The sequence below is a fragment of the Centruroides vittatus genome, unplaced genomic scaffold, assembly GCF_030686945.1.
Source record: "Centruroides vittatus isolate TY-2023 unplaced genomic scaffold, ASM3068694v2 contig_290, whole genome shotgun sequence".
NCBI classification, from domain to species: domain Eukaryota; kingdom Metazoa; phylum Arthropoda; class Arachnida; order Scorpiones; family Buthidae; genus Centruroides; species Centruroides vittatus.
In genome coordinates, this window is record NW_027121846.1 from 2991751 (window position 1) to 3005642 (window position 13892).

General features: G+C 38.7%; 2 protein-coding genes and 1 non-coding gene across 3 annotated transcripts; 2 read left to right on the plus strand and 1 right to left on the minus strand.

The window, feature by feature from the left end:
- The first annotated feature begins 703 nt into the window (after positions 1-703).
- LOC136972344 (E3 ubiquitin-protein ligase SIAH1A-like) lies at positions 704-1582 on the plus strand. The gene has a single exon (XM_067266900.1). It carries the CDS (start codon positions 704-706, stop codon positions 1580-1582), a length of 879 nt encoding a protein of 292 aa, XP_067123001.1.
- Positions 1583-4287: 2705 nt separating this feature from the next.
- On the plus strand, positions 4288-4369 carry TRNAS-GCU (transfer RNA serine (anticodon GCU)). The gene has a single exon. It is a non-coding gene; the product is annotated as a tRNA-Ser (tRNA).
- A 6165-nt stretch (positions 4370-10534) lies between these two features.
- Positions 10535-11221, minus strand: LOC136972345 (zinc finger MYM-type protein 5-like). The gene has a single exon (XM_067266902.1). The coding sequence runs from the start codon at positions 11219-11221 to the stop codon at positions 10535-10537; it is 687 nt and encodes a 228-aa protein (XP_067123003.1).
- Between the last annotated feature and the right edge of the window lie 2671 nt (positions 11222-13892).

A 13892-nucleotide genomic window follows, 5' to 3' on the forward strand; every position in this document is an offset into this window, starting at 1 on the left:
ACACTTCCAATCACGGACTTCCTTTAAAGTTACACTCCGAAACCACTATGTGATACCAGCAATACCGGACGTTCTCAATCTTACGGAAGCGAAGATACTACGGGACTATATCCAAGAAAACGTCACCTTAAACGTCCTTCGAACCAACGAACACGATTGGTCATTGGAATTTCCGGGATGGAAATTACGAGATATAAGCCGAGAAATAAAATCAGTTAACACGGATATTCTCTCGACGACACCGAGTGTGTTAAACTATCCCGTCTCAGCATGGAACACGATCCTCATAGCCTCTTGCGTTACTGTTCTGGCGACACTTTTAATCGCTTGGGGATGCCGCAAACTATTACGCTGCATGGGAACCCGAAGATCTGCGAGTCCTTACCCCTCTTTCCGACGGGAAGAGCGAATAGAACCGGACGCCGTGGAAATGATCGAACTGATACCCGTAACTGCGGAAGCCGGACCATCGTCGGGTATCCCGGAAGCAAGAAAAGACGAAAGGGAGAAGTTAACCGTAGCCAAACGGGAAGAGGTAGTGACGCCTCCCGTCAGAATTGAGACCATTCCTACCCAAATGAGACGATTATAGAACGGCGCGAGAGAATTAAATCATCTTAAATAATAGTATTTTATGTTGTCCGTGGCTTAGAAAATTTCTATTCAACCCAACTTTCTTTTCCTTTTGTGTAGAGACGAAAATATGGAGGAAGATCAAGTTGTGACGCCCCCCATGGAAACATCAAACCCGGAACAAGATCCGATCCAGGAGTCACCTCCAGATCCTGCCCTGGTCTCCCTATTTGAATGCCCCGTCTGTTACGACTACATGGAACCCCCTACCTTCCAATGCCCGGCCGGACACACGATATGTTCCCGATGTTCGCTGTACGTCCGTCAATGCCCGCTTTGCCGGGGAGAACTCAGGAATTACCGTAACTTGACGCTGGAGAGACTAGCCGAAATGGTGGCCTTGCCGTGTGTCTACAGAGGTAACGGCTGTCCGAAAACAGGACTTGTTCCAGAGAGAAAGGCCCACGAACAGGATTGCCCGTATCGAACGTGCTTATGTCCATCAATGGACGAAGTCTGCACATGGGAGGGCGTGTATCAACAGGTGATCCCCCACCTGACGGAACGACACCCTCACATAGGTCACATAAATCACGACGCTGTCAAGTTAGTCCTCATCGGGTTGGAAGCAACTCAACCCCTCGTATGGATAACACATCTCCACTGTCATCAGCGAGACTTTATTGTCCAGGTTTTTAAAACGGAAACCAGCGATGAAAACTCTCCCGTTTATATCATTGTACAGAATGTGGGAAGCCGACAAGAGTCGGGCCGCTTCCTGGGAAGAATCGAGATTCGCGGGCGCGGTAAGACGATGCTTTGGGAGTCCACTCCTCAGAGCGTAACCGACGATCTAAAGGCCACCCTGCGAATGAAGGACTGCTTAACCCTCAACATAAAAATGTTGGAGAGAATGCTCGAGGATCACATTTTGACGGTGATGGCGACCATTTACCCAGTGGGAACATATAGGGGCGGCGAAAGGCCCGAAACAAACAAAGCGGCATAAAGGACCCTAACGCCAGGAAATACGGACCTCCTCTTTATGAGAAGGCAACCCCAATCGCGAATAGAAACCGATCTCCAAAAAGAGACGGGGGAAGAGAGGAGAGAACCCGCCAATAAAGGACGCCTACGTCATTAACCAATAAAACCTTTTTCTTTATATTTGGCAGACAACGAAACAAAAGCACGAGTAGACAACATGGCAGAAGCAGCCGAAACCTGGGATTTGGAAGAGTTGGATTTAGATACAGTGGCCGAACTTTTCGGGTGGAGTGACGAAGAAGAAGAAGAAGAGGAGGAGAAGTTCCACGTATGTCCGACGGCGGTGCGGCACGCTATCGCTCGCGTTAGAAGTGCCCCCGACGAGGCTATTCCGGAGATGGTGGTCCTACCCCTGCAGGGAGAGGTGGACCCTGAAGTAAGGCGGGAAGTGGAGGAAGCGGCGAGGTACGCGGCGCAAAGGGCGAAGCATTTTCAAGAGAGGAAACTCCGGGCCCAGAGCGACCAACGTCGTGAGGAGGAAAGAGGACAGGAGCCTCTGAGAACGGAGGAAAGGGGGGCTTTTTCCCTTTGGGCTCCGCGAGGCATGGGAAGAGGCCTCGGAATGATGCGGGAGCTCCCCCAGCGGTATTCACAAGAGCGGGACCAGAGGTGCCCAGCGGCGGGGAGAGCCAGGGGCTGGTCTCCGAACCCGCGATGAAATGCTTGCCGGGCGGGGACCCCTCGGAGACCGGAGAAAGAAACCCGGAGGCCCCGACTTCTGGATGTGCCGTATGTGTTTTCTTCTTTTGTCCTTGTTCGTCTATCATATTGTATTCTTTGTAGTGTAGTTTGAAATTCTGTTTGTCTATATATATATGTTTTATATTAAATCCTTTTTTTTGCTATATGGTCCGTCTAACAATTAACACAAAAATTGATCTGTCGCGAACAAGAACGGAGACGGTGGTCGACAAGAGTAAATGGAACTCATCGGGGAGAAGTAAAATAGGATCACTACTTCCGGCAAAGTGGAGATCGAACTGGCAGCCGAGCTGCCAGGTAAAATGTTGCCAAAATGTAAGCAACATTTTTAAAAGGGCGGGAGCCCTGTGAAGATCCTAAAATGGCGCCGAGAATTCGGTTGTTTACAAGATCGCTACCTCGGGAAATTTCGGAAAGTCAATCGGAGCAAGAACGCGCATCGGGCTATAAACCGGACATCTGTAAAGCATTTCTTCTAAAACAAACACAACGCGGTAATAAACGACGAAGGGAATGTCGCGGTGCTCGTATACAAGAGTCGAGATGTAAACAATTAACAAAAAAGGGGAGAAAGAAGAGAGACAGATGGTCAAGGTCACCTGTAGACCATATGAGCCCGGGATCGTCGCGAAGGGGGGGGCAGCCACAGAACGTTTGGCGGATCGGTTCAGCCCGATGTCCGCGAGAGGGGGCAAACTGTGTAAATTATGTGAGTAGCTGTCAACGCCCGGGAGCCGTCCCCGGCCGAATTTGGTTTTCGTCTTGCTTAGAAACAGTAGACTGACCAATCGAAAAAAGGAAAAAGGGACTTAAGACCAATCAAGAGGGAAGATTCGGGGGAAAATCGTATAAAAACCCCCGTATCAAGGTCAGAAGGGGAGACGACGGAGCTTTCTACCCGGAAGTGGACGACGGTACTCCAACCAGCCACCTACTCCTTCGCCGACGTCCGTCACCGACCCCATCGGACTCTCCTACCCGACTGCCCCGGGGCTTTACCGACGACTCCGACAGCCTTCTCCGATCGCCGTCATCCGGAGCGCCTTCTGCCGCAGACGATCTAGATCGCATCTTGTACTGTAGGCCTACCTTGTAAGTTTGTTTTGAGGTTAAAATAAACGGTTATTGTAAGACACTTGTCATCTTTGCCTCTGCCGCCACCACCCACATACGATCGGTCCCTAGGTTTTTCCTGACGTGCAATTAACTAATTGCCCCCATATGTCGGCAGCTTACAGTTTGTGCATTACACCGATTTGCCTGCCTGCGCGCGTTTGTATAACTAACCGGCGCGATTTTAGCATGTTAGTAGCGGTACGCTGGCATTCATCCAGTAAAGTAGAAAGTCATATCACTACAAGAAGATGCCACATCGCCCGAGTCGAAATCAAGTTTTCAGGGTTCGGGAGATTAAATGCTTAGGCTGTGAGACAGTATCCCATGTTATCCACAACGCCATCACTCGATCACTCGCCACGCTACTGCAGCCAATATTCTGTTTGTTTAGTTATGGCAACGCAACACTTGGGCGAGCTGCCTAGGGAGGATGGCCTCTATTTGGGCATTATAGACGTGGAGAAAACCCGGAAAACTCCACGTGGCCAGCTCGTCCGCGAGAGGCGCGAACCCACGACCGAACTCCAGTATTCAGGGAATGAAGACTGCTTGGCCATTGGTGGTTCACCAATATTCTGTGTGCAACTGTTGTTACCAAGCGTTGGGAAGTGGTTGGCGAAAATACATGTATCGAAAGATAGGGCTGACCCTAACGGGTCGAATAATCCCCAGGAATTTTTGGGGGGTGGTCCGTTCGGATATGTCAAGCCCCGTCCCTCACCACCCGGTCGCCCCATTGTGGGCCTGGCCGAACCCATAATATACCTTCTAAAAGAGGCCCTCTTAGTGCCCACAGGGCAGAAAGAGTTACAAAAAAAAGAAAGAAAAAAAAAAAAGGCTGACCCTTAGGACGAGGTGGCCGAGCGGTTAAGGCGATGGACTGCTAATCCATTGGGTTTTACCCGCGTGAGTTCGAATCCCACCTTCATCGGAACTGTGCCTTTTGGCCGCGTCTTTTTTTTAGCCTGCGTTTAACTCAAAGAAGAGCCCGGTTAGCTACCGAGTTAACCGGGCTCTTCTGCATTCTTCCATTCTTTCGTTTTCTCGTATTGTAATATTCCGTCCTTGTGTCGGTTAGAATGCTGTCGTCATTTTCCGATTATCGAAGCGCTAGCGCCTAACGCTCTACCGACTGAGCTATCCGGGCTCTTTCCTGATAACGCAACCACACACTTTCACTATTGTCGAGGAGAATATCTCGCATTAAATTACCTGCGAATTGCCGACATCTGTCTTAGAAGCTTACCTTTTGCAATTGTCTCCAACTTTGCCGACGTCAGCACGCATGTAGGTATAGCCGTCTACTTCTACGGACGATCACTTTCTCTTCTGGCATTTTCCACTAAATCCAAGTGCAAATGAATTCTGTTTGTTTTCCGATCAGTGCGCCTTGTATCTCATGCAGTTGCGACAACGCCCGACGAAAAAGCGACTGATGTACTAGAAATTGCTTTAGCACATTCGACCAGCTTCTTTACATCGTTGCTGATGCTGGTTTGCTTTCGCCACGGCATAAAATATCTTGGTTCTTTGCCAAACTGCTACCGCACACCGCGGTTTAATAAACAAAACAGATAAATAAACACGAAATAAATACAAAATTACAGAGACACACAGGATTCGAACCTGTGCAGGAAGATCCTAACGGACTTCTAGTCCGTCACCGTAACCACTGTGCTACGACTGCATACTACCCACCGCTTCAAATACCCTATCCATCTCTATGCACGCGATCACCTAACGCTTGAAGAAATTCAAAATCATTTCTTATATAATATAAATATATTTTAATAATTATTGTTAGCTATAATTATTAATAGATTATAATTACTACCTTTAGTTTTTGAAAGATTTATGGCGCTAAAAGATAAAGCCACTATTTTTTTTATTATGAAATTATTGTAATAATAATTTTTATGGTCTGCAGGTGCCAACGAAGTGATAGTGCTGATGAATTGTTAGTTATGAAAGAAAATAATGATTGACAAAAGGGATAAGTTGAATGTCGACAATAGTTCAAAATAAGATATTACACCTTAACTCTCATCTTAAAGTTCTCAATGTAGTATCCAAGCCCGAAGGCTTGATCGCGCTCTGTCAATGGTGTACGGAATAAAGATTTGTACGTTATTTATCTTAATGTCGTTATATCTCTTAGAAAGCTCTTGTGCAGATTTTACAGCTGACGGTTCTTTCTTTGTTTAAAAGTAATAAAAATATATCTTCGTTCTAAGATGGCGGAAACTTATTTTAACGCAGTAGCCACGTTATGCATAGAAGCGGAAACTATGCAAAAATCGGATATTCAATAGCAGGGCCGGATTTACATAAGGGCATTTGGGGCCTGTGCCCAGGGCCCCCACAAAACTAAAAAAAATTGTTTAAACATAATTTTTTTTCTATTACCGCGACAGCCTAATGTGACCTGATCATGAGGGCAACAGGCAGAGAAAACCAAACCCGGGAAAAAACCTATGAAACATCGGAAAATTTCGGGAAAAAATTTCACATAGGTATTTTTTAGTTAAATTAAAATAATTAGTTTTACACAATAAAATATATGTATGTTTACAATAACCTTATTTTTAAATGAAATTTACAACTTCCTAGTTCAAATCTAATTGAAAGTACAGTATTTTGTGTAAATTTTCTAAATCATCAAATTTGCCTACTCTTAAAGGGGGACCCCCACCGAATTTGTGCCCAGGCCCCTGGATTGGTAAATCCGGCCCTGTCCAATTGACGAACTTAATCAACCAGAGAGTGGAAGATAGTAAAACAATACTTAACGAGTAAAACCATTTGTTGACCCTATTTGTTCGAATCTCAAGTTATTATATTTACGTTTAAAAAAAATTGTAAAAATATTATATGCTGTATATATTACAATATTCATGAAACGAAATTACGTGATAATTTACTATTTTCATTTAACACTTCGCAGGCGATTTGAAGAATAGGAAAAACCACAATACGCGATGCCCTTGTGGCCTATTTTTTTGAGAAAAATCCTTCATTCTAATCACTAAGCTACAACTGCTAACTCACTCTCGAAAATCATTTGGATAAAACGTCTACATAAAGCAAAAATTATTGATTTTCGCAAAAATTGAACTCGAATTCTTCACCTTCACGTGAAAAATACTGAAATCCTTGCATTTTAACGATTGAGCTAGTGCCTGTTGATTTCAATTTTCATTACAAACTGCTAAAACTCTATTTAAAATATTAATAATTAGGTTAATGTTACCCGTGGTATCGAAGATGGCGACGGGGAAACTTTTTCCCTAGATACTTGACGGAGACGAAGAAATTTATTAATTTGCATAATACGAGATAGTACGGGTATGCCCCCTAACGTTTAGATCACTCGGTATTCTACTTCGAGATTATCCATTGTTAATCTGCTTCCAGATTATCACTCGATAATCTGATTCGAGATTACCGGAAACGCGGCCATCTCGAACGTAGGGGGAAAAAAATTTTCCCGTCGCCATCTTCAATACCACAGGTAATATTAACCAATTATTAAATTTAATTAATGAATTAATATTTGAAAAAAAAACTATATTAACATCAAGTGTCATCCACTACAAGTTTAAAAAAATGTATTTGAACTGGAGTGGATGAATAAAAAGTATTTTATTAACGATTGAAAATTTGAACAAGATATATATATATATATATGTATATATAGGGAGAGTGTGAACTAATAGGAATTTAATTTAAAAAATAGAGACAATGCAGGATACTGTCGATAACAAAACATATCACTTTGTGACTGATGAAAAAACAGCAAAAATGGTGCCGGAAGGTAAAATTTTAAAAAATTAAATATCATTTTAAGTAAGCAATAAATTTAATTTTCATTGTTTTTGTCAGTTCACAATTATTTACTCACTTATATAAATAAACTTCGATCTGAGAATCAGAAGCGCTCAGCATCTACAGATACTGTACATATTTCATATTAATATCTATTTGGTTAAATACAACATTCAATTTGTTAATTATTGTTTTTATAAATTTTAATGAAATTCGTCTATTTAATTTTTTACATATATATTCAATGATAGAATAATCAACATCTGAAAGATCAGAAACAAATGTAGTCTTACCAATTTTTTTATGTTTCAGAAAGTTGTAAAGTATATATTAAATAATAATATACAGTAAGCAGAGGCGGACTAAGGCTAAAGCGGGCCCTAGGCAACATTGTAATTCCGGGCCTATTTTTCAGTCATGACACATACTTTGCGTTTGGTAGTTTGGTTTTAAAGCATATAGTATGTAGTTCTATTTAATTATCGGATTCCAAGAAAAAAAAGGAAGAAAATAATATACATGTACAAAAATTAAATAAACATAAATTTATTAAAACAAACAATAATACTTAAACAAATATACCCAGATTGATTAGTTATATTGCCTTTTCTCTCACTTTTAATTCTGCAAACTCGTCAATTAGTTTGTCATAATTAATAGAGTTATTTAATAACTCTTTTTCTATATAAAGTAATGATAAACTATTTAATTTTTGTTGGCCTAATGTGGATCTTAAAAAATTTTTTATTCTGGCCATTACTGAGAATGATCTTTCACCGCTTGCATTGCTTATTGGAAGAGGTAATGTGGTCACTGGAGTTTTCATGCTCTGACAATTTTTTATGTACATTTTTCCAATCATTCCGTCCCTTTTGTCATTAGCGTTGTTTGCTTGGAAAACTAGTTAAGTAACGCTACAATCAGCGTGTAGTCGGAACGAAGCTGCTCGCACCTTTATTTTCTAGATTATGAGGAAAAAAGAAACAAAGAATCATTCGTTCTCAACAATATATATGATTTCCATTGGATCATTTAAAAGTACAAATATAAGGTCAGAATAAGCCATTAATTAATTGCTATGTTAATGTCTCATGAAATTCTGCTATCACTATAGGCCTTGGACTTACAGATTGACTTGTTGCGATCTTTAAAAATACTATGTCAGTTATTTTTTTACTGTACTCAATGTAACATAGATAAGACCGATAGCTGTTTCTTTTTTCCCTATATCTATTTTGATTTTTGAAAGAGTTAATCCCTGTGATTTATGTATAGTCATCGAGTATGCTAAGGTAAGATGAAACTGTCTAAGAGATGGCAATATACTGCCAGCGTTCGAAGTGCGTGTTATGGGGATTATTGGAAACAGATTATCATAGATGAAAGGTCCCTGATAGCTACTATGAAAGGTCCCTGATCGAATTCCACTAAAATAAACAGAGGAAGAGCTGGAGGGCGAGCATTAGGAACATATATAATGTAGCGTATAGTTCCTAGTGAACCATTGACGAGACCTCCTTGCACCCATAAGTTGACTCTCAGAATGATTCTGGCATTAACTGAGAGATTCAAAAACTTGGAGGGACCGAGAGACCAAGAGCTTGAGTCATCTTTGGACGAAGGCAGGGCAATATCTGGAGTGTTTTCAGATGATATATAACAGGCATGGGCAAGTGCGGCTCTTTTTGAGTTACATGCGGCTCTTGCTGAAAGTGCTATCCTTTCCGGCCTTACCATACTATCCACCACGATAGTAGAGAACTGCGGCTCCCATGCATTTTGCAAAACCTACATTTCGGCTCCCACTAAACTCTTGCTTGCCCACCCCTGCTATATAAGCAAAAGGGCATCCAGTTGACTGCAAGTAGTCTTCATTGCTTTGTTTAACTTTCTCGTTTGTTGTATATAGCTCTACTGCCGTTTGGAACTGATCAAGTTTATCTCTGCATAAATAGGCTCGATTTCTTGTCGTCAGAATGTTCAGATGTGTATCAGAGAAATCACCCGAAGCTAGATGTTGTAAGACATCCGTGAAGGAACTATCTGCGCTATTTTGTCTATGAGAATTACTAAGTTCAATAAACTTCTCAAAAGAATCAAATGCGAATCTACTTTGTTGGGACATTACATCGTAAAAAACACTCGAGTAGAGAGGAGTATCTTTAACAGGAGGAAGCTGACGAAAATCACCAAACAAATAGATAAAGAATCCACCAAATGGCTCATCTTTCTCCGAGTTTATCTCTCTCAATCTTCTCTCGATCATGTAAAGCATTCTTGCACCAATCATTAACATTTTATCGATGATGATGAATTTGAGCGACTTCATTTCAATTTGGAATCTCTGCGCAGCTTCTCTATTTAGAGATCGAAATTTCGTACTAACGATCGGAAGACGAAGGAGAGAATGGATCGTAAATCCATCAATATTGATCGCTGCTGCTCTACGTTTTAAAAAGAAGACTTGTTTAAACTTATTATTCAATAAAGATTCTTTATATTTCTTGTGTGTCCAGTTAGCGACAACATTTACTTTTCAAAATTACCGTTTTAATGCTTGTCATATCTTCCGACCACCAGATGGCACTTCTACACGTGCGTGTAGGTAGCGACGAACACTTGACTTCATGCATTCCTTGTCAAGAAAATAACTCTAGAATGAGTTGTCCGATCTTGATGAAATTTTCCATGACGACTCATCATCACTCAAAGATGAACTGATTAAAATTTCAACTCTCAAAAATGATCCATACTGAAGAAAAACACCTATATCCAGTTCTACAAAACGGATCATTTTTGAAAGTTGAAATTTTAATCAGTTCATCCTTGAGTTATGATGAGACGTCGTAGAAAATTTCATCAAGATCGGACAACTCATTCCAGAGTTATTCTGCGGACAAGGAATGCACGAAGTCAAGTATTAGTCGTCACTACGTTCCGACAATTAAAGCATATAGTATGTAGTTTTATTTAATTATCGGATTCCAAGAAAAAAAAAAAGGAAGAAAATAATATCACATGTACAAAAATTAAATAAACATAATTTATTAAAACAAACAATAATACTTAAACAAATATACCCAGATTGATTAGTTATATTGCCTTTTTTCTCACTTTTAATTCTGCAAACTCGTCAATTAGTTTGTCATAATTAATAGAGTTATTTAATAACTCTTTTTCTATATAAAGTAATGATAAACTATTTAATTTTTGTTGGCCTAATGTGGATCTTAAAAAATTTTTTATTCTGGCCATTACTGAGAATGATCTTTCACCGCTTGCATTGCTTATTGGAAGAGGTAATGTGGTCACTGGAGTTTTCATGCTCTGACAATTTTTTATGTACATTTTTCCAATCATTCGTCCCTTTTGTCATTAGCGTTGTTTGCTTGGAAAATAATTTACAGACGTAACAGTACAATAAGTTGTTGGTTTCAGTATAAGCCAACCAATCTCTTTTAACTTTTTCCCCGCTATTAATAGTTCTGAAGAAGGAGGCAATAGTTAATTTTCTTGTGATTTGTTTTGACCCTTCGTTGCATCGAATAGAAGATGATTCCAAAGATCCATTTATTGATTTTGGTGGATTTTTTATATAATACTCTCGCATGGCGTCTGTTAAGTATTCTGGCCATAATGCAATATCGTTTACAAAACTCTTAGTTTCATCATTACTTTGAGATGATTTTAAATTTATATTTTCTCCTTTTGTTTCATCTTCACAAACGGAATTGCTTGGTTTCTCCTGCTGGTCTTTTTGCAGAATAGTTTCGGACACAAATGATGTTTCTGGAGTTTGAGCAGGTGAAATTTGTGAAAATGATGACGATTGTTGTAATTGTTCTCCATCTACAGTTAAAAATTTGACCAACGATCTTTTCATTTGTTTTGCCACTTTATCTCTATCTGCTTTTCGTTTTCTTTCTTCACTTCCACTTAAATGTTTATAGGAACTCATTTTAAAGACCACGTACTAAAAGAAAGAAGAAAATGATCTTCAATTAAATTTATTTTTACTCAATATCACAATCACAAACAAAATCACAATTTGTGGTATTTTATATTATATATTATTTTAATTAAATAATGTAATACTTTTATAAAAACTTACATTTTTATTTTAGGAATTCCAGAAAGTATTAACTGTAAATCTAAAACAATCTATTTGCAATCAAGTCTAGGTACTTAAGTCTTAATTGCACAATTTTCAATCACAACTCACATAAGATGCAATACGTTCAGGAAACACTGATTTTAAATAGCTACGTTTGGCTTTTTAAACACGTGCATAGTAAAGGCTCGATAGGCGCGAGGCTCGATCGTATTTACACACATCGACACTCGCGGGCGTGGATGCATAAGCACGGGAACGCTCGTCCACACTTGTCGACTTTATCAATCAACGATTCGGCATAATTTGGATACGTTTCAGCAATAATTATGAATATCACGTTTTTCTGTTAAATAAAAATAAAAATTAATTATAAAAATTAAAAAATTAAAAACCTAATTTTCGGGCCCCAAAAATTACGGGCCCTAGGCACGTGCCTAGGTTGCCTAGGCCTTAGTCCGCCCCTGACAGTAAGGATACTTTGTAATCTATATATATAATCGAGACGAGTTGATAATAATAATAATCAGCGCAGAGCCCAAACGGTGGAGTTAAAAGTTGAAATTTGGTACACAGTTAGGGTACGTCACGAGAACGCACACTAAGAAGGGACTTTTTCGAAATTCCTCCCCACGGGGGAGAGGGACAGGATTAAGTCTTAACACTTCCATCGTTGATGAGAAGTGTTAAGAGAAAGTGACGTGCAAGACGCAGATGTAGTTTACTTCATTTTTGCGGGAAATCGAACATATTTTTAGACCTATCTAAAAATTCTGTAATTAGTCTGGAAACAGGAAGGACCCAATTCTTGCATTCTGTGAAAACGGGTAAGGTTGACTATAACGTAATAATCTTAATATTCGCTAAAATGGTTAGGAGTTGAAAGTTGAAATTTGGTACACAGTCAGGGTACCAAATTTAAATACCAAAGTGTTAAGTAACAATGGAAAAGAAGAGAAAGCGACGTGCAAGATTTACGGGCGCTGGAAAAAAAAAAGAAAAAGAGTAATATGTTGGAACATATTCGATTTTCAAATTTACACAGATTAGTTCAGTTTTTCTCGACCTTTCTTCTTTAGAACATTCGATGAAAATCGGAGGATATAATCAGAACACGTCGTGAAAATCGAACAATATTAGAACATTCGATTTTCAAATTCGACCTTTCTTTAGAAATACTTAGTTTGTTGAAATTACTCTCTTTTTTGTGACTATAATGTAATAATCTTAATCTTTGCTATCGTTACTTTTGCCCGAGCAACGCCTGGCCTACCTGCTAGTTATTATATATTGAGATTTTCTTTTAATCAATGCAATTCAAATTGAACAAATAAATATAAATAGCAGCTTTATATTAAATATAGACAATACACATTTATTAGAATAAGTGTTCATAAATTAATTTTTTTGATATTTATTTTAATGAATGAATGAAACATTCTGTTGAAATTTATAATTATTAATTCTTTTTAAATGTAATAGTTCAAAAAAATTTTTTTGACAATACCACCAAAACAGTATGCAGTATTATGTATATTATATCAGATATCACATTAAAGATTTTGTGTAAATAATAAAATATAGCAAACTATAAAAGACTGCAAGATTAAAAAAAAAAATTTTTAAGCTAATGAATGGCCTTGCCAAGCAACACTACTACTAATAGACACAAGATTAGAAATGGAGGAATAATTCCTGAAACTGATTCAAAAATCCAAATTATGGCAGAGGATTTCCGACTGTCTCAAACAAAGTGGGTACACATTTTGGTCCACGGAATGCCATGCTGTGGCGAAATTTAACGTGTACCTACAGGAAAAATGTGGACAGATCGAAAGTCTGGTGGTAGTGCCATAAACTGGAAGTATTTCCATAAATTTCACGAAGTTTATGGAAATAGGTCAAATGTGAACCCCCTCAGCAGTTACCTTCGAAGTTCTCTGCGATGTACCTCTGAAAACAATTTTCAATCATGAAAATGAAAATTTTATTTCTGCACCCAGTACATCAAATTCCCAAAGGAAAGCAGAAACCACTGAAAGAACATAAAAGAAGAAAAGAACTGGTGATGAACCACCATTGTGGTTTAGAAATTATTTAGAAGAAAAAAAAATAGAAGACAAAAGAAAAGCAGAGGTTGAAGAACAACGATGGGATGATTTTAAAAAAATAGAGGAAGAAAAATTAAAAGCCATGGAAAAATTAACAGATGTTTTGTTAAAATTGGCAGGAAATAAAATGTAAAATGTTTGAATATTTTAATAAAATTTTTTGTTTGATGACTCATAAATGTATTTAAGATTTACCAAAATACATCTATTCAAAAAATCAAAGCACTTTCAATAATGAACAAAGTTTATTAGAATTATGTAATTCACAATTACAAATAACTAAAAGTAATAACAAAATGTTAAATACATGATTAATACTTTTTCTGAAACTGGTTCAAATATTTAATAAAATTTTGTTTAAATTATACATTATAAATGCAGATGAACATGGTATCATTGTGATTAAA